Genomic DNA, 21,142 nt, shown 5'->3' with positions numbered 1-21,142 from the left:
AAAGCCAACTGGAGGAGAAGAGCCTGCCACGTGTCACAAAGAAGGAGCTCTTGGATGGAGGTTTAGAGGGGGGACGAGGTGGAAAGACAAGAGGCAGCTTTAAGGGCAAGGAGGAGATAGAAGGTCAATGGAATGGAGGAGATGGAAGGTAACCTTCGGGAGGAAGGAGGAGATGGAAGGTTAATGGAATGAAAGGAGGAGATGGAAGGTCTCAGAGCCATGGGTCAACAAGACTTAGCCAAAATTTAAGAATCAAACATGCCGGGGAGTGGTTGAGGAAGGTCATGGGGAGTGGTAGAGGATGGTCATGCATCTTTGCCCGTGCAAAGCAGGGTTCACTACTTGTATGATATAGAGCTCCTTCATTTGCATCTCCTTCATTTGCATTTCCGTCATTTGCATCTTCTTCATATGTAAATAGATTTGTAAATAGAGGCCATTCATTTGCATCTCCTTCATATGTATAGAGAGAGCTCCTTCATTTGCATCTCTCTCACAAACAGCTGAGCATAGAGCTCCTTCCTTTGTACTCCCAATTTCCATCTTCGTCATATGTATATATGTCATACCGCCGTCTCGACCCGCCTTCCCTGCTCACTCTCGCCACTGAAGCTGCCGCCCTTCATATCCACCACCTCACCAATCTCAACTCTATCCCGGATGCCATTGTTGCTGACCTTTTCCAGGTACTTTCAACACATTTTAGACTTTCAACAATCCTCTTGCATTTAAACCCACATCCCAAAATGCCTTTGATCGATCGAATGCGATCGCCTTTCTCTTCGACATGCCTTGATTTATCTGCCAGTAAATGCTTCAGCTGGAGAATACGCCTTATCTGTTCTCGGTGTACCCTCATGGAGGCTGAACTGCTTGATGCGCGCCTATCGTTTTGCAGAAAACTTTGGCTGCCGGCAAGTTGACCGATTCTGTGTTGAGGGTCTTCATGGCCACTGGCAACGAAACAGTCTTGAGCAAAGTGATCGCGCTGAATATCCAGCCGACGTTCAATCCGATTCTTCCAACAAGTTCGTTCGTTTGCTAACTTATGCGTGCCAGCTTTTGTGTTGGGTATTATGGATATTTAATGATTTTGTGGGATACCATGTGCATACACACCAAGTTTGCCGAGCCACAGAGAGAGAGAGAGAGAGAGAGAGAGAGAGAGGGAGAGGGATTTGGTGTCTCAGTCTGCAGCATGCCGTTGTCTATGTAAAAGCTTCAAACAACGAATGCTGTCTATCCTGCTGTGTCTATATAGTATCCCACCCCTATATTGACAATGCGGTAGAAAGGACCTTTCTAAGGGTAGGAAGAAAAATGGAATTTGGAGCTGCAGCCTGAAGGGGAAGGTAAAGTCTGAGGCTAAAAATAGTGAGAGTTAAGTGGGCACCCCTAGTCTTTCATCTCATCTTCCCCTTGATGCCCTTGACTTCTACACGCTTCAGACAAGATGTGAATGCAACCTTGAACTGATAGACCCTAGCAACGCACGAACAAAACCTGGAGCGGTTTCATATCTCACGCTCGGCTACATAGGTTGAGCAGGCTGCTCGTGTGCTGCGGCCTACTGCCTAGCTGCTACCCTGTCCAGGAAGTTGACTAATCGTTCCTTGCACATGGGCAACCAGCAAGCTTGCTGGCCAGGGTAGCAAGCCCCGATTGGGGGGTGAAGAGGGAGGAGGTCAAATATTTTCAGGCGTTCTTGGAGGTATTGGCTTACGGTCTGCATAATTTGCTTCTTCATGGCCTTTACCACAGTCTTATCCCTGCGCACTGTCGCATCATGCAGCATATATGATGGGGCATTATTTTCAATGTTTTCTTTGTTGATGTATGAGCAACCTTGTTTGTAACACCATGCCAAGCATTTATAGGTGATTTGGCATTTGGTTAAGTTGAGTCCAAGTTTATGGTTTTCAATCTTATGAGTGACTATCGTGAGGTTGAAACTGCACTATGTTGTGTTTTTAGAGGATGAGTTTGGGAATGTTCCTGGATTCATCTAGGTATATACACAAAGTGGAACTGGTATGTCATGGTTTAAACATGCATCATTGATATATTGTCAGTCCAATTCATTGATTCTGGAGGGTAGATGCAAGATTGCGCCATCCAAGACTTAACATTTTCCAATGTTTATTCATGACTACTTGTGGTGGAGATGGGTTGATGCTTGCATGATATTGTGTCAGTCCAATTCATTGATTCTGGAGGGTACATGCAAGATTGCGCCATCCAAGATGACTTCATATTTTCTGATGTTTATTCATGACTACTTGTGGTGGAGATGGGTTGATGCTTGCATCCAATTATATCAACAGGTTGTTGGATAAATAAGGTCAATGCTCCACCTATTTACCTACCCCCATATGAGGAGTGCCATAGGCTTGACACTTGTAGGAATGTGAGTGAGAGGACTGCCATGTGGGCAGCAAGCAGGCTGCCACATGGGCACTATACAAGGCAATCCATAGGGCAAAAAGGACTGGGCGGGTGCTTGGGCTGGTGCAGGAGGTAAGGCAGCAACAGCAGGTACAGCAGGTGCAGGAGGCCTTTGACAGGTTGGCATAGCTGTCAGGTCAGGACAGCTAGACTGGAACAGATCACGGAGGGCTGCAGACAGCAAGCAGTGTTGCTGACAGCAGCAGTATCGCAGACTGGGTGGGCTCAGTCTGTGGGTCAGGCCATGAAAAAGTGCAGGTCACTGCAGAGGGCAGGACCCACAAGAAGGTGGGTGGACCAGGGCTATATAGGTAGGCACAAGGTCTGCAGACAGACAGACCAGGTCATGGAGGGGGGGAGGGCAGATCTGCCACAGACTGGGTCCCGGTCTGGCTGGTCGGCCAGCTTTAGGTTGGCCATGTCTGGAGGGCCTATGGGCCTCAATACTCGGCCATTGCTTAGTCAGGTCATGAAAATATGCACGGCACGGCAGAGGGGCAGGACCCAGAAGAAGGTGGGTGGACCATGGCCATAAAAGTCTGCATACAGACAGACCAGGTGCATACAGACAGACCAGGTCGCGGAGGTGTGGGCGGGGGGGGGGGGGAGATTTGCCACAGACTGGGTCGGCCTGGTCTGTGGCTGGTTGCCAGCTCAGCCTGCTGGTCGGCCATGTCTGCAGGGCCTATGGGCCTCAATGCTCGGCCATTCCTTAGTTCAGTCTTTGGGCATTTCAGCCTCTGCCTGGGTGCAGATCAGCAGCCTACTAGAGAGCAGAGGAGAGTGCATGTGCAGCAGAAGAGGTTCTCTCAGCAATCACTTTGCAGGAGTATTTGCACCATCCAGGTGCACACCGAGAGGAAGATCTACATCCTCTCCTACTGTGGGCCACAGGAGGGAGGAGGTATCTATAGGAAGCTCAGCAGCAGACTCACCTAGAGCACCCACTGAAGTCTGACGGAGACACAGTCATCTAGGAGAGTTCTAACACAATATGAGAAGCTGATCTTGGTGGCCTACCTCAGCGGTTGCTTGCTGTAGCTGGTACAGATTTGAAGAGGTTTTGTAGTTATTTCTGTTATCTATTTATGAAACTGTTTGGCTGTAACTGCGTGTATTCTCTCTCTTTCTGAAGTGTTCTCTCTATACATAGAAGCACACGGGAGTGAGTTATCATTTGAAGTTTTTCATTGTGAGATCTTTAAACTTTCTTTATTCTGCTTAGTAGGGTTGGCTGTAGCAAGCTATCCGTTTTCTCCACATTGGTACAAGAGCCAAGCATTTGACAAACTCTGGTGTCTTGGCCTACTCCAATCTGAAGGGTGCTGTGTCATAATCTGTGACGTATTCCTTTCTCTATATCTAGACTTATGGATGGTTTGATGAATGGACACTTGTGGAAGGGTATGCCCTTTCGACGGGACACTTCCTATGAGGCACAACCCTTCACAAGAGACATTCTATTGAAGAGACACTCCTATTGTAATGTACCCTCTCATCAAGGGTCACACCCTTCACAAGGGGTACACACCTCTTCATGCACATATACTTTGGAGTACACACCTTTTCATGTGTGACTCTTCACTCTCTATATAAGAGAGGCCCAATTGTATGGATGACACACTACAGACACTACAGACACTCAAGCAATACAATTATTCCTTGTTCTCTGCTATTTCAGTCTCCTTTCTGTTCCTTAGCACATTTCTAAATATAGTAAATATAGGATTTCTTACAGTGGTATCAGAGCAAATTTCGCTCCTGCCTGTAGGAAATGTCCCCACCTTCTAGCGCTATTTGATACATCTCTTGTTGCTAGAAGGATATCCATGCACAGTGTGCATGGAAGAGATGGAGAGAATGAGCGTAAAAATTTTTAGCGCCAACCCTGCCTAAAGTCATCAATGGCCTCTCCATGTCCCACACATCACGAGTTGATGTGAATGGACACGACAAAAATCGTGTCTTTTCATGTGCTTGGGCTGTCCCAAAACCAAGGGACGCACCTTTTCCACCATCGGGGACACCTTTTGATGAAGAGTTTTGACTCGTCACCCAAGGGACACACCCCATCGTGGAAAAAAGGACACACCTCTTCATGTGGGGACACCCCTTTTAAAACCAGGGTCACACCCCTTCATGAAAAGGTGCACCTATTCCAAGGGTCACACCCCTTAGAATAGGCACACCTTTTGGCACCAAGCACCTTATATAAAAAGGGTACCTAGAGGGGCTAAAAAGGAAAACCCAGCCCCATACCTTAGGTCTTACCCTAGACTACCCACGGGTTAAATAAACCCACACTTTAATTTTTTGGCAACCACCCAACCTAGGCAGCCACAAACAACAAAATGACGATCCACGATTGACGCTCGTACGGATTTCTGTCACGCAGGCTCGCCCCCCTTGCCGTACGGATTTTTCGTCACGCAGGATCCGCCATGTTTCCACGCCATATGCAGCCCCCCCCCCCTAACCGGTTTGCTGCCCTGGGTTCCTGCCAGTCTTGCAGCGCTAGATCAGCGCCGAATTCTCTCCATCTCTTCCATGCACAATGTGCACGGATATCCTTCTAGCGGAAAGAGATGTATTAGATAGGCGCTAGAAGGTGGGGGGCATTTCCTACAGGCAGGAGCGAAATTTGCTCTGATACCACTGTAAGAAATCCTAGATTTACTATATTTAGAAATGTGCTAAGGAACAGAAAGGAGACTGAAATAGCAGAGAACAAGGAATAATTGTATTGCTTGAGTGTCTGTAGTGTGTCATCCATACAATTGGGCCTCTCTTATATAGAGAGTGAAGAGTCACACATGAAAAGGTGTGTACTCCAAAGTGTATGTGCATGAAGAAGTGTGTACCCCTTGTGAAGGGTGTGACCCTTGATGAGAGGGTACATTACAATAGGAGTATCTCTTCAATAGAATGTCTCTTGTGAAGGGTTGTGCCTCATAGGGTTGTGTCACAGATCCCTACATGAGCACAAACAACATCTTCACCAAGTTTTTGAATTTCTTCGCGCAAATTCTCTCTATATCAACATTGAGAAGAGTGAGTTCTTCAAGACCCAACTCGAATATTTAGGACATGTTATTTCAGCTCAAGGCATCTCTGTGGATCCCAAGAAGGTCGAGGTAATCCGAAACTGGCCTACTCCTAAGAATGTTCATGATGTCGCTCTTTTCTCGGATTGGCAAATTTCTACCATACAAAGGTCTATTAGTTTTTCGAAATCGCAGCTCCTATGTCCGAATTATTGAAAAGCATAGCAGTTTTTCAGTGGCTTTCCGAAACAGAGTATAGTTTCCAACAACTCAAGCAAGCACTCACTACCACACTAGTTATGGCTATTGTTGACCCAAACCTTCCATTTGAGGTCATGACCGATGCTTCCGACATCGCTACAGGAGCAGTCTTGATGCAAGAAGGCAGAGTTATTGCTTTTGACAGCCATAAACATTCCGATATCCAAACCCGATACCCGGTTTATGATAAGGAGTTTCTTGCTGTTGTACATGCTTATCGCTCTTGGAAACATTATCTCATGGGAGCCGACTCGGTGGTCAAGACAGACCATCACTCTCTAAAGTATATCTTTAAGAAAACACTTGCCTGCAAAAGGCTGTCCTGCAAAAGTGACCAGCTTAAATCTAAGGATAAATACCTGCAAATCTCTCCAAGGTAAATCTGAGTACAATGTGCCCACAAATAGTGGCTAAATGTCACTGCAAAGAAACTTCGAGGCACGAGAGCCAATTGGAGTGCACATAAGGCAAAAGCCCCAAATTATGAAGGCAATGTACCCAAATCAAAGGGCAAGTGCAAATCAAACCCAAATTTGTCTGTATCAAGCAACAATCACTGCAAATAACAGAAAATCTGGCAAAAGCCCCAAATTTTGAGAGGGCCAAATAGCCAAAAAGAGGGCAAATTGGTGAAAGCCCCAAAGTAAGCTCTAATTTTGCAAATTTGACCAAATCTGCTGCAATTTCATGCCAATGTCACTTAAAAACATGCTGCTAGACTTGGTTGAAGTAGTTGGAGTGAGCCTCGGATGATAGAAAAAGTCAAAATTTGAGCCAAAACCTCAAACAACGCTTGAAAAATGCTCGAAATCAACTGAAGCCAGTACGTACGGACTACTGACATTGTTGCGCATCTGTCCATACAGGTCCGTATAGTTGTACAGACAGGGCGTATGGTGGGTTTTTCGCGTGGAGTTGTTGCGCCTGTCCTAGGAATGATTTGCAGTGAAAATGGAGAGGAAATGAGGCTGAAATTGCAAAAAAAGGCTATTGGTAGGTAATTGAACTGTGTTCAAGCGAATGGCAGTAAAGAAGATGCGTGGGGGGAGGCACCAAGAGCATGAGAGGCTCTGATACCACTGTTGGGTGCGGGGAGCAATGGAATCCCTCAATCATATTGCAATTTTCAATGATGTCACTTTGTGTTTAAGCTGTATAAGTCTTAATTCCAGCTTAATTGCAAACTCTTAAGTTCAAGTATATGTGTTTGGCAACACGCAATCATTTCATTCAAACGCCTCTGCAAAAATCTGTTGTCTGAATTGATAGAAAGCACCGAGTAGTTTACATTGGTATATGGCATTCGATCCACCTGATACTTTGCAAGGACATTAAAAACAAAATTTTCAAGACCCTTGCAAATTTTGGAGATGGAATGCAAGGGAGGAAACAAGTTGAGGAAACGTTACTTGCAAACGGATATGAGGAAAGTACAAGAGTGGGCACTATATGGCCCCAAAGTCAGAGTCAACTGGTTGCCTAAGACCAGGACAAAATGCCCTAACTAGCCTACAAGGCCTAACACATAAGAAGAGGAAGAAAGACAACATTCACGGGAGACTAGTGCCTCACCCAACAAGGTAATCGATCTCCATTGGCAAATGTTTGAGCTACCCCCCCCTTCGAGATCAAACAAATCGAGTCACTAATGTTTGACCACCCACCCTCCTCTTCGAGATCAAACAAATCGAGTTGTGACTCGGGAACAGAAAATGCAAGCCTAAGTTGAAAATCTCCTGGAAAGCCAACCGAAGTGGGCTGAGGATATGCTCTGAGAAGAACGAATGAAGGACATGGTTAAGCCATCCCCTCTAGGGCACTTCTGACGAGGCAGGAGGGCCTCCCAGAGCTCTTTATCAGGTAACAGTGCCTCTAACCACCTGCTTAAGCTTGGAGGGACAACTATCGGCATCTGATTCCACACTGCCTCTCTAGGTGCAAGAACTTAGGGAGACTCCTTCTCAGATTGAAACAATTGTCGATAGAAGTCTGAGGTGGTCATCTCGAGGATCTCCTATGGATATGTATGCATATGACCGCTCTCAGCCGTTGGAGCTGAGTCCTAGCTAAAGCCCAATGGTTTGAAGGAAGTGTTTGGTCATCAGGCTTTTGGGACCTCCGGAGCTTGAAGGTCAAGCCTTGCACTCTTGTACCGGTCTCTAAGCCATCGTGAGTCTCTAGATCCTTCTTCCTGAGGTGCTCAGTGGATGCAAATCCCATCTGAGTGTTATGTCACTCCTGCAGAGCATCCCTTGGACTAATGGCTTGGGATTAGACCCTCATTGCTCCTCTAGATCACGTCTTGTTGGGGAACTGAAGGGAAAGCATGAAGTGAACACAAAATGAGAATGCTTGCTTATGGAATGAAGAAAGGTGAGGTCCTTATGTAGGCACCTCTTACATGATCACTGACATGACTGATGACCTCTGAGCTCCACAATCATCTCCTCAATCTGCTCCTAGATTCTCTCAATCATCCTATGTGGCATCTACCACCACCTAACAGTGCTTATGGGCACCTAACTGTGCCTCTAGCACACACACATAGAAACCAAGGTGTGCCTGGGGCATACACCTTGAGATATCCCATCATACCCCTCCTCAAGGGAATGCCTCAGGCTATGTCAAGGATACATCTAGTCTCATAGTTTCTCATGCCATCTCATGGTGGTCAAGGATAAATCTATGGCTAGGTTCTCATGCTAGCAAGGGGTTCCCAAGGGTGTGAAGTAAACAAAAGGGATACAAAAGACCTTCCAATGGTTATCTCCCGTGCATGTACATGCACACAATGTCTGCAGGAGGTACCATGGAGCAAAACACATACACATGGCCTACATCATATGGTGACCAGAGGTGTTTACAAAGAACACAATAGTTTATTTCATTCATTTTGGAGGACTATCCAGGCTGAGTACCTTGACTCAACATAAAAAAAGGGAGATCTGGAGCATGTATGGAGATGATTCAAAAAGCATAATCTTCATAGGATGCCTCATCTTGTGGAGGCACATCAATTGAAAGTAGATTGGCAGTTTCTGACTTTGTAGTTGCTTCCTTTTTGGCTCTACAAAACTTTTCATGGTGATTGTTTTTGCCACAGTGTTTGCATGGATTGATCTTGAAGCAGTCTTTTGAGAGGTGATTAGTCTTCCCACAATGTTTGCAAGGTGAAAACTTGCCCTTCTGGATTTTTATGGCATAGGCTGTGTCATTGCCTCTCCGGAGTTCCATGTGCCTTTCTTCTTCTTGAAGAAGACCTTCAAGATTAGGATTAGGAAGATTTTTCAAAGTGGTAACAACATGATCATAATCTTTAGGCATACTCTTGAGCAACATTGCCATTGCATCATCTGTAGTGATTGGAGAGTTGATAGAAGCAAGTTGAGTCATGAGACTCCGCATATGATTGACATGGGCAGCCAAAGGAGTGCCACTAACCATCTTCAATTCAAAGAAAGCAATCTTAAGTGACAATTTTGAGATGTGAGAGCTAGCACCAAAAATAATGTCAAGCTTTTGCCAAGCTTTTGAAGGAGACTCTAAGTCAGAGATGTGATGAATATAGTCATCTCCTAAGGCAAGAGCAATGATGCCATAGGCTTTCTCCTCTCTAGCAGGATCTCTTGCCGGGCGTGTCGGAGCTGAGGATTCTCCAGCATTGGAGGCTGTTGAAGAAGAAGTTGAAGCCGGTTTGACAAGCCTCCAGAGGTTTTCCCTCATCAATGCAAACTTAACCTTCATCTGCCATGTGTGAAAGCCTTTACCATTGAACTTATCCATATTCAATATGGTAGCCATGAGAGGGTAGATCTCTGTTAAACTGATTTGATACAGTCAAGCAATAATAAATGCAGCTTTGACAGTCAAATCTTTGAAGAAATGCTGACCTTTGTTTGACCACAATTTTTTTATGCATATGCTTGTAAAACTGTCAAACTGCAGGAAGGTGCTCCAAAGATGCAACTCAAATGTGCTCTAGATCACATCCAATGATCAAACATCCTAAAGAAAAAAGATAACTGATATAATTTCAGAACTTTCTATCATGAAACCTCTGGAAATAGTTGCAAGCGGAAAGAGAGATCGCAGTTATCCCCAAATTGAGCAGTTCGAGGCTGGAGGCCGAAATTGGAGCAACAGAGTGAAGCACTCAAGGGGCTTTTTGGAGCAAAAGAAAGCTCTCACTGAGGAGAAGATCCAGCACAGAGGTTGGGCGAAATGGTGCGCTGTTTTGCCCGAGGGAGTTGCTGCAGGCTGAGTCTGTGTTTTGACGTTTTCTCCTTCGTTATTGAACCGAATGGGCTGCAAAGTGACTCAAAATGTTCGTCTTGAGGTCGCCCATCTACTCCTAAGAGGGCTCGAGCAATGGTGCAACAGGCAGGGAGTATTTGCAACAGAAAGATGGCGAAAAAATGCGCTATTCGGGGAATGGCGACCAGCAGCGACGTCCTTTCTTCAATTCCTTGCAGGTGAGAGTTCGCCCATTCGAGGGGTATCTCCAGCCAGAAGGGCTTGGAGAATGGCGGAGAAACGAGGGAGAACAAGCTCTAGCAAGATTTGGGAAGAAAGGGAAGAAATGGTGAAGATGAAGAAGAAGAAGATGGAGAAGAAGAAGATGATGTGGCGCAAATGGGCTCAAGGAGGATCAAAGGGCTCTGATACCATGTTGGGGAACTGAAGGGAAAGTGAAACCGGCCTCTAATCACTCAAAGGGCAGTGGAACTAAACCTTTAATCACTTCAGCACTTATTTACAGCTCACAAAGCATATATCACAACCATTAACCATTGCATGATCACCATTTGGCATTTACCCATTTGTTCTCAAACAAAACCACTGAAAAAGGGATGGAGGCTAGAATGCCCCTGCTCAACAGACTTAGACAAGTGCACCCGATTGGCCCCAAACACCGTGGCGCCCCTTTCGGTATTTCTTTATATTTCACAGTGAAATGATTACAAGTTGCATCTGGGAGACCTTCCCTGCAACTGAGCACGCAGCCCCAATTCACTAAGCCTTTGCAAGGCTTTCCAGCATAGAACACCATCACATAAGTGCACTTAACCCATAGGCTCAACCCAAAGGCATTCTCTTTTCCGAGTGCAATTCCATTGGCTGTCCAGATGCAATCACACTGCACCCCAGCTGCACTCTCTTTGAGTGGTTTCCAGATGGCATTCACAAAGCTTTTCAAAGCTCCAAAATAAAATCAGCAAAGTACCCAACCAAAGAATGACTCATGTAGCACTGCTTGGGCACCTGTGAGCCAAGAAAGAGGCGGCACACGAGGACAACCAATAGCTTAAATTGCATTCTCAGCCAAAGAGGAGTGCAAAAGCATGAAGAAAGAGCATTTACAAGAGCCGACCAGCAAGAATTCCACTGAAAAATGCGAAAAGAAGCACTTTTGTCGCGAAGAAGTGGGAGTTCTTGGGCTCAAAAGAAGCGTGCTTCAGAGAGGAATGCATTGAGAAGGTTTTTGAGAAGTTTCATCGTCGGAAAGTCCTCCAAAACTGAGAAAAACCAGTCAACCAGCGCGTGGGACCACTCGAAATTCAATAGAAAGCTGTAGCTTTGCAAGAGGAGAGGCCCAAGAGACGGTAGAAGCAAAAAGGTCCAGAAAAAGCCACTTTTGCAAATTCGACCAGCAAAAGAAGTGCTCAGCTCTGCCCGTTCTACCAAACGCACGGAGGGAAAAGCATATCACTACGAAGGGGAGGTAGAGGGGAAGCCATCGGGCCAAACGGAAGTCGAGGAATCCAAACGGGTGAGGAGTTATGAAGAAAAACGGAATTCAGCTGAAGGAGGCTGAAAAACCAGTCCAAAATCTCAACAAAGGGAGAAGATGAGAGAGAAAACCACACATGTGAAGTTTAGAAGGCCCAGGAAGGTCCAGGAATGGCAAAGGAGCATGTAGAAGGCACTAGAGCCACCTGGAACTCTAGGGGGGCCACTGAAGGTACATGGCCCTCTAGGGGTCCCATTAAAAATGCCACATCATCATTTCCCAACAACCACTCTTTTAATTCCTTGGAATGCCTTTGGGCCTAGGGATTAATTACGCTTATGTGCTAGGCACCATGCCGCGTTTAATTACACATTATTAAGCCCACGCTTGGACTTTTAAAACCAAAGTTGTCATGGTCTTGTAGTACATTAAAGTACTTAGAATTTCACGCCCTCGTGACAGAAAGCATGAAGTGAACACAAAATGAGAATGCTTGCTTATGGAATGAAGAAAGGTGAGGTCCTTATGTAGGCACCTCTTACATGATCACTGACATCACTGATGACCTCTGAGCTCCACAATCATCTCCTCAATCTGCTCCTAGATTCTCTCAATCATCCTATGTGGCATCTACCACCACCTAACAGTGCTTATGGGCACCTAACTGTGCCTCTAGCACACACACATAGAAGCCAAGGTGTGCCTGGGGCATATACCTTGAGATATCCCATCACGTCTATCACCCAAGTAGCCCACCCTCCCTCTCAGACTGCCTATTGCACCTCCTCTTGAAGTAGAGCATCTAAGATATGAACCCCCTTCCGAGGGAGTCCATGACAGGCTGCACTAAGTGAAGCACAACCGGGGAGTGATTTGACATCGTAGTGCTTGCCAAAATACCTGTGGATCCCCTCTATGCATCGCCCAATCCCCAACGTAAAACTTGTTAATGCGCTCTAGTAGCCTAGTGAACTCCATCTCTCCACGCAACCATTGATCGTGAAAATGAATAGCTCCCTAGTACTCCTCTCCGTTGTGGGCATCTCTGCAAAAGAAGCTCCTTCCTACTTGTCCTCCTAAAGCTCTAGGTTGTTGAAGTCACCTCCAACAATCCAAGAGTCAATGTTTGGAAGGGACTCTGTGAAACGCCTCCAAAAGGCCAGACGGTGTTGCCTACAAGCAAGGGCATACACGTTCAGGATCCCGATCCTGGACTCGCTCACCTGGATACCCATCCAAACTGCTCATCATGTGATAGTCTCACCCTAATCAATAAAGTCTAGGGCCACCGTGTGGGAGAGTGAAACGCAAACACCTCCAAGTGGAATGGAAGACATTTGGTACTACTTTCATGGGTGATGGATGGAGTGATACACGTAGTCGATCTATTAAGGGCTTGCATATTGCATGGGTAAGTCATTCTTCTTGAAGTCCATTTATAACTCAAAGGGTGGAAAGACAACAGAGAGGTTGGCAAATTTGTGGAGTGAAGCAATTGATGAGATAGGCGCTGAACATGTCATTTAGTTCATAGCAGATGGGAAGAATTTCAATAGGGCAGCATGATGGATTTTGGATGCACAATATCCCAAGCTCACTTTTAGTGCTCATGGTATATTGTTTGATCAATTGGCTGAAGGACATAGGGAAGCTTGCTTGGGTGTAAAAGATATTACTGGTTTTATCACACGACACCACTATATTCTTGCATTGTATCATAAGATTGCCTCCAAACACCTCTTGACGTATTCAGAGACACATTTTGCATACAACTTCATCATGTTGGAGTGTCTGGACGTTAAAATTGCTCTAAGGCAGCTTGTTGTTATAATCAATGGAAGGCACGTAAGGATTCCACTAGTGCAGTTGCCTTGGAAGACAGGTCTTTATGTTTATCTGATGCCTTTTGGGTGGATGGTAGTCATATGGTGAAAATAGTGAAGCCCATCATCCTTTTGATAAGGCTTTATGGATAGTGATGAGCCACGCATTGGCAAAGTTTATGAGGGAATGGACAAAATGATTGAAACTTTGAAGGAGAAGGTGACTACTCCTGATTGGAAGCAGTTAGTAGACTTCGCAATGGAGCGGTGGGACTTCTATCATTCACCCTTGCATGCTGCAGCTTATGTCTTGGATCCCGAAATTCAAGGAAACAAGCAAGAGTTGGATAAGGTGGTGATGCAAGGATTGGAGAAGGTACTGAAACAAATATGAAATGTGTGGCTCTAAGGACGCACAGAGAGACAAGTGCACAGTGGGGTCTACTTTGTGGTTGCCCCATATGGAAAGCAACTGAATTCACTCTCAAAAGGCCATTGGTCTAGATCATTGTAGATTATGAGGTCATGTATCTTGCCCATGTCCAAGAAAGAGAGACCGTACAAGTGATAGGGACTCGTCTGTGTGCAACGGATACTTGAGATATCCCTTCCTTATCCAGATCAACATTAGGTAGCAATACTTGACGCACAACCATTCTCGTGCTGAAGTTCCCGATCAAGAAGTTTCTCAAGGCTCAATAAACCCATGATGTCAGGGTGGCATATGGTGATATCTCAGCCTCCTAACAGAGATCCCTAGCAAAATGTGAGGTCTAAGGAAGGAAATAGCACATTGCAATGAAAAGATCTTGTTGGCAGATGCGTCGGATTTGAACCCCAAAAAACCTGGCATGTGTGTCACGCCTCTTTGACCGAGATCATCCCAGTGAGAGATGATCGATATTGAACTGCCACTCCTACTGATCCATGTACTCCATTATGTTAGGGCATATCATGACCAAGATTTATATCTCGTTACTCGACACACAAGCTAGCTAGTTTGCAAAGCGTGAGGGACTTAGAGCTGATGAACATGCCATAGTTACTACGGAATGTGCACGCGAATTGAATGCTGTCCCTCTGGGGAACAAGAACGCCAAAATCCTAGGAATAGGGAACGGGAAGAGAACACCACGTTACCTACCCGTAATAGACATACTATTTTATATATTTGAAACCTTGAACTTAGAATTCAAGAAAACTAGTTAATGAATTCACAACTCAAAACAAATTACAATTGCTTTTGGGAAGTCAGGACTCAGGACACAAACAAAATCATGCTATCTGAGATCAACTTGAGTCTTGGAATCTAGATACAAGAAAAGGGGGCCTCCTAGAAAGCTAGCTACCACATGCATGATGCATGGTGGCATGATTGATGGGATCCACTCAGCACCACATCAATGATCAATCTAAATCTGCAGCATGTGGTCGCTACCTTCTTGCTACTCTTCACCATCTGCATCATCTCCATCTCCTTGGTCATCTCCAATATGAACCATGGATGTACCCACTATAGGCACAATCTTCTGGGCTAGCTGGCCATCCTTCTATTTCCATCTAATGAAAACCTCATTGCTGTACCTAACATTCTCCTTTTGAAGCAAACACAAGTTTCCCAAGGTCATTTGCCTTTTGTGTCCCAAGTCTTTTCCTTTTCTTTGATGCAATGTGCCCAAACCTACTCCACAAGCGCTCACAAGGAGATAAACTTGCCCCTTGACTCAAGATGCGGATAGCCAGTCTATGCAAACCAAGGTTTATTGGTCCCATAATCCTCCCACTCTAGCATAGTTTACTACCTCATGGGATCCTGTGCCTTAAGCCTCACACATCATTGACTTCCATTTTTTCCCACCATCTTCGAGAGTTGATCAATTCCACACAATGCGCTTCACTTGTTCGTCACCTATTGGCTTAGTCCTCCCCCCCCGCAATAGCTTGTACAATAATAAGTTCAAGGCATTACGCTACCAACTTAGATTCAAAACCAAGCACCATCTTTCGAGCATGACATAGAGTATACACACATGTCACCATCTGATCCACCTAAAGAAGTAGTCATTCATCCACCAAAATGAGGAGTTACTTATTGTGGAAGTTTCTTGAGTGACGGACTCCTCTCATTGACACCACCCTCTGGCACTCCTATGCACACACGCTATGCGACATTCCTCACCAGGTGTCCCTTGACCTCTCACAAGTACCTCGCCCCACCTCTTCTGCACTATTCACCACGTATGACATTATACATGAGGGGATATGTTCAGAATACATTGCATATGGACTAGGTAACCTAGCCCTGACATTGGCAAATCTTTTTATGAAAGTGGTATGAACCCGATTTTTCCCACATTGGGACCCTTAACACCATCGTCCCTATGCACAATGGAGGGGATCCCATGAGCCCAGAAAACTACAAGATCTGTCAACATGGAGTGTTGCTTGGGGATTTGCCTATGACCATGGGAAAGGTCTTGGAAAGGTGGCACCGGCAGAATTCACAGCCAATGTGGTTGCAAATGTTGCCCATGCTAAACCAGAAAATGGAGAGGTGGAGAGCTCCAATTGAACAAGAAGCTTTGACCACATGCAAAGCAAGCTTTGCTTTCATTTGCCTAACCCTAGTTTTGAGAGACATCAAGGCATGTGATAAGCTTACAATGAATATCAACATCATTCTTCATCTTTTCCCGAAATGCCATAAAAAATACCCAATAGAAATAACCCTCAAGCTTTGAGAGATGGGGTGACTATCTAGGTAGAAGGGAACTTCATCTATCTTAAAGTTATAAAGATTTAAACATCCACTAGCCATCTAGACTTTCATCTATCAGCCTTTCTTGATTCTATTTCAAGCACTTGAAGAAAGAAGATAGTGAGGAGAAACAAAGGAATGAGGTTTCAGGAAGGGAAATTCTTCTAACTTTGAAAGTTGTCGGGATATCAATAATATAGTGCTTATTTGGTCCTCTAGAATCCACACAGCATCAAGCACATAAGTCCTTTTTGTCTTCTTCTCTTTTTATCTTCTTCTCCTTCTTCAAGAGTGATGGCATGGGCCACACCATTATTGGTTTAGATGGTCTTGAGTTTAGTGATGGAGTGGGCTGGTTTCACAAGGTACGGAGAGGGAGCGGGCTGCAGAGTTCTTGCCAAAGCATTTGAAACTTCTATTCTTCTCTTAATCTCTCTTGTAAATGTCTGAAGAGAGGTAGGAATAAGGAAAAGGCCCACAAAATCCGATTCGAAGGAGCTTAGAAGCTTGATTAAAGCTAGGAGAGGGTAATCCGCCTTGAGATGGAAGTTGGGGAAGATGCTTTCAATCTTATCAAGAGAGGAAAAGAGCATGGCCTGCCTGGAAATTTGAGAGCCTCTTCTCTAGCTTTGGCTCTCACAATTGCATTTTGATTGAAAGACAGTTTGAAGGAGAGGCATGCTTAGAGAGAAAAAAACTCAAATGATAGTCATTTAGAGGTTGCCCCTTCCTTTTTCAATTGATGAAGCGATTCATTGTCCTTAGCAAAGTCGAGTGACTAGTGCCACTCCTTGAGGAGATCGTTAAGTTCTTCCCAAGTTAAGATATTCACTTAACCCTCTTGTTTTGCAAGTGAATTTCCACCAAGTCTTGGCAAGGCCGCTTAGCTTCAGTTGAGCCATGGCAGATTTTCTGGCCTTGGTATAAACAGCTAGAGCAAAAGAATTCCTCTCTAGTGTATCAAACAAACCAGCCCTCAAAATCTCTCTAACACTTGTTCATTCTTCACGATAGACATTTGGCACATCCCAGCCTGGTGTGAACGTTTTGGAGAGCCTTCTCCTTTGGCACCTGTTCACCAGCTTCACTTCAGCAAGACGCCTATAAGGGGACTTGGCCTCAAACTCGGTCTGACAGAATGCACTACATAGAGGTGGGACCAGCTCAAGTACCACGTGGTCATGTGTCCCACCAGCACATGGGTTCAGGATGCTAGTGGAGATTGATTATGGTTATAATAAAGGGGAAAAAGGGATAAGTTAGAGGGTTAGGTCTTGGGCAATTGGTTAGGAGAGGGCTAAAGAGGACTAGGTGAGTGTGCTAGAGAAGGAATGGCCACGTTTTTTGTGACATTTCCTTTTCTAATCAACGCTAGCCCCCCTCCTTCCACTCTCGTCTGTTCTTTCTCTCTTCGTTTCTCTCATCCTCTCTCTCCACATGAGATTGCAGCCATGCGACATTATAGATATGTAAGGTTTTGCACTCTTTGCGACACATGCAGTAGAGAACAAGGAGCATGTCTCGATGCGATGCCCTCGATACTATGGGATTCATGGGAGGTATCACTACCTTTTCACCGAGGGGTATACTGACGTGAGCAGAGTCATTAATTACCCAGGTCAACGGCGTGCAGCACTTTTCATACACATGGTCACGTGACTCAGATCTAGACTCGAGAGACCCACGGTCCACATATAGCAGGAGATAATGAAATTCTTCATTGGAGAAGCAGTGATCGGGAGGCTTGGGAGCGAGACATTGACTTTCATGCATGCCAGGTCAATAAGAGACTAGACCTAGGTCTCGCAAGCACTCGACCCATTTAAGGTACCATCATAGTAGCATCTCGACATCAGGTAGCCTCATGCTGTTCACGTGTACATCCTACAGATAGGACATATATGAGACTCATTAAGACTTCAGATTTGGCCCTAGTCATCTCAGATCCATAGTCAAAGGGAAGCACCATTTCAGGGGTTTTTTTGAGGGGGTAAAATGCCTTTTCGAGGGAGGAGCAAAACAGAAACGCGAGAAATGTGCCATTTCTGTTGCTTTGGACACAAAGAGAACTGCTGCTCATTTCATTTCGTTGCGTGGTTTTCTTTCTCTTGCCTCTGCCTCCACGAAACTCCCGTGGTTTTGCTGTTTCCTGCCTCGTTTCTATTTTTGAATTTTTAATGTTCATTGGTGCCTCCTTTCCTAAAACCCTTAAAAACCATTGCTGATGTGGCATTTTCCCATTTCGGCCCTCTCAAAAAATCCTGAAACGTTGTCGTTCCCCTGGTCCTACCCCCCCCCCCCCTTCCCCGCCCCTCTCTCTCTCCCCCATAGCTTTTCCTTTCCCACCCCTTCTCCACTCCACCTCTCTGCCCCTGCATACACTTTCTGCATCATCCTTGTATTCCGAATACAGAGTCATCTGCTGGCTATGTAGTGGCTTACCTTTAAAATACGTAGTAATTTGGACAAGGTCATAGCCTTGTGCATCATTTTAGGTGTCATTGCTTCAGAGAAAACAGCTTAGGCAGTAAGTACATTTTCTGAGACCGAATTATATATCAGCTTGGACAAGGCCATTATGTTGTCCTACTTCAAGCAATGATGGCCCATTGCTTCTAAGAAAAGAGAAGTCTAGTCAGTAAATATTTGTTATCATCTGTGGCTCAACTTTCACTTTGCTACCCCATTGTTGGACTCCATTGGATTGTGTCCTCAAGGGACAAGAAGCTTTCGAATGCCAGGCATTTGCAATATGAGATTTTCTATGCTAGAGCTACACTCAGCAGCATAGTGCTGCTGTTTAAAGCCAAGCTTATGGTGGAACTTGCATGAATTTAAGATCAAGCAAGTTTGGCTAATCCAATGTAAAGCAAGCTCATGGTTTGGAGCTTTGTGAATGATCTTATGCAGCTGAGATAGTATGCTTTGGTTGTGTTCAGTTTTGGTAAGTATGTGACTAAAGCTGGGTTTTCATTACAACTTGGAGCATGGTGCATGGGACCCGGTTAAAACATATTTCATTTTTAAGCCCTTCTGTTTGTTGTATGTCTCTTCTAAAACCCCTTCTTCCCTTTGTCTCTTTCTCTCCCCTCCCCCGCCCCTGATTGTTCTGTAGTTGTCTCATAAAAAACCCGCTTGAATATATTGTAGTTCTATGAAGGCATATAAAATAATTTGCTAATGTTGTTGTGATCCATTTTACAGGGTGTGGGGAGAGATTCTAGGCCAGTTGAGATCTATCATGTGTCCTGAGGGTTTGTCAACTGTTCAGCAAGGTCACCCTGTTTTCCACAATGCCACGGTACAATGGTTGAAGCATACATGCCAATCTGATTCTTTTTTGTATTTCACACGTTTTGGATTTGAAAAATCCATGGTATGATGATTGAAAAAGAAGTTTTGCCTACTTGGATAGGCATTCCTTGTGTTAATGAATCTATTACAAAGATCCTTAATTACAATTGGGTTTGTTGCTCCATGAATCTTATGTTTTGAAGGGGTTGTCAATTAAGTGCAAGGGGATGTTCACATCAGACTAGACATTGGAGTCTGGATTCGAGAATTGTTCAAAACACCAGTCTTGTAAACAACAGCGCAGATGTGTTATGCATGTGAGGCATGATTGTCTAATAGTTTGACTAGATGACTATTGTTGGTATATTTTGGGTTCTATTGAGCCCAGCAACCTATCGAACTAATACCTGTGTTTCAAGTAAAGACTACACAATGTCAAGTTGTTGTGAGATGTACAATTGATGGCATATTTTGGGTTCTTTGAAAGCCCAACAACATATTAAAGTAATACAGGTGTTTCAAATCTGCACCATGCACTTTCAAATTGGTTTTTTTTGGGGGGAGGGTGGGTGCACAGAAGGGGAGAACTGTTGCAGTTCAATGTTAGCAAAATGCGGTAATAAACATTAAGAGAAGCTGTTTCTGGATTCCTTAGCTCCCTTATAATAGGGCGTCACTAAAATGCCACCTTGATGGGCTTCTAAATTGCAGAGGCATTTTAGAATGCAAGTTGGCTACATTGCACATAGTTTTTATCCTTTTTTATACTTTCGAGCTATGCTTGTATTTTGTGAATATGCTTCTTCAACCAAGTTTACAAATTTTTAAAGCACGTGCAAAGAGTACAAGATATGATCCCTCTACTCCATGAAGGTTAATAGCTTTGAAGTCCTTGTTAGTTGATTTAGCATGAACCTCATTGATTTTACAAGGAATGTTGACATACATCACCTTGAACGTATAGAGTTCTTTGATATGTACCTTGGTTGAAATATTTTGTTATTGGATTTTGATAGAGTTCCCGAATGCGACATTTTTAGGCTCCATCCCAAGTTTTGGCTCTATATGTGGTCTCTTTCTTGTGGCTAAGCAATGACTTGCTCTAAGGTATACGGTAAAGTGTGCTCAAGAGATACCTTAACATGTAAATGTAGGCAAGCTTGCTTCTGGTACTTGATCTGTTGCCAAACAGTGCAGTGTGCTATGATTACACTATCTCATCCACGGGGACATCTTGATTTGCTTAATAAGATATATTATCTCATCCATGGGGCATCTTGATTTGCTTAATTAACACAAAATTAGGGCCTATTCATTGTTATGCATGATGTAATGGGCTTGTTTGGGTCTTGAGCAATTGGTTGTGTTTATGAGTATAAGCATTGTATCCACACACTTGTTGGGAGATCATTCATTATGTTTATTTATGCATGAATAGGTTTTTGGTGGATTGCTATCACATACCTAATGATGCTCGTTCTAGATGGGATCTTATTTAGGCCTAAGGTTGTCATGTTGATTATAACAATATTCATGTTAACGTTTGCACTTGGGTGATGGCCAAGTTGCCATTTGTAAGGCTAGTACAAAGGTTTCTACTCATTATAACTCTACAGATTAGGATCTCTAGTGGAAAGCCCACTCTAATTAGATAAGCATCAAAAGTAAGGTGGTTGAATAAAACTTGCTTAAATTTAAGCATCTTGAGCTCTTGCACTATCGACCCTACTCATAATTAGTGGGGACATAATAAGGTGCATGCAATTGAAAATACCTACTTTCCACA

At 44.4% G+C, this 21,142-nt stretch overlaps 1 protein-coding gene across 2 annotated transcripts; it reads left to right on the top strand.

Annotated features, from left to right (window-relative positions):
- Positions 1–362: 362 nt before the first annotated feature.
- On the top strand, positions 363–19,863 carry LOC147891980 (UDP-arabinopyranose mutase). 2 transcript variants are annotated; one of them, XR_015542494.1, is made up of 5 exons: positions 363–391; positions 434–686; positions 899–1,028; positions 19,267–19,363; positions 19,560–19,863. XR_015542494.1 is itself a non-coding variant. In XM_087388757.1 (4 exons), the coding sequence occupies exons 2-4, from the start codon at positions 561–563 to the stop codon at positions 19,284–19,286; spliced, it is 276 nt and encodes a 91-aa protein (XP_087244883.1). In that variant the 5' UTR covers positions 365–391; positions 434–560; the 3' UTR covers positions 19,287–19,863. The 2 variants fall into 2 exon arrangements, 1 of the variants encoding a protein (XP_087244883.1); XM_087388757.1 differs by having other exon boundaries at positions 365–391; positions 19,267–19,863.
- The last annotated feature ends 1,279 nt before the right edge of the window (positions 19,864–21,142 follow it).

Source organism: Dipteris shenzhenensis, chromosome 17 (assembly GCF_047967505.1).
Source record: "Dipteris shenzhenensis isolate YYH24624 ecotype China chromosome 17, Dip_SZ_1.0, whole genome shotgun sequence".
NCBI classification, from domain to species: Eukaryota; Viridiplantae; Streptophyta; class Polypodiopsida; order Gleicheniales; family Dipteridaceae; genus Dipteris; species Dipteris shenzhenensis.
This window is presented reverse-complemented; position numbering and strand designations above follow the sequence as displayed.

Excerpts from the sequence above, each read along its gene's own strand:
- LOC147891980 (XM_087388757.1), top strand. The coding sequence starts at position 561 with ATGTCATACCGCCGTCTCGACCCGCCTTCCCTGCTCACTCTCGCCACT. Across the intron at positions 687-898 it reads TTGTTGCTGACCTTTTCCAG|AAAACTTTGGCTGCCGGCAA; the intron begins GTACTTTCAACA and ends ATCGTTTTGCAG. Across the intron at positions 1,029-19,266 it reads CAATCCGATTCTTCCAACAA|GGTGTGGGGAGAGATTCTAG; the intron begins GTTCGTTCGTTT and ends TCCATTTTACAG.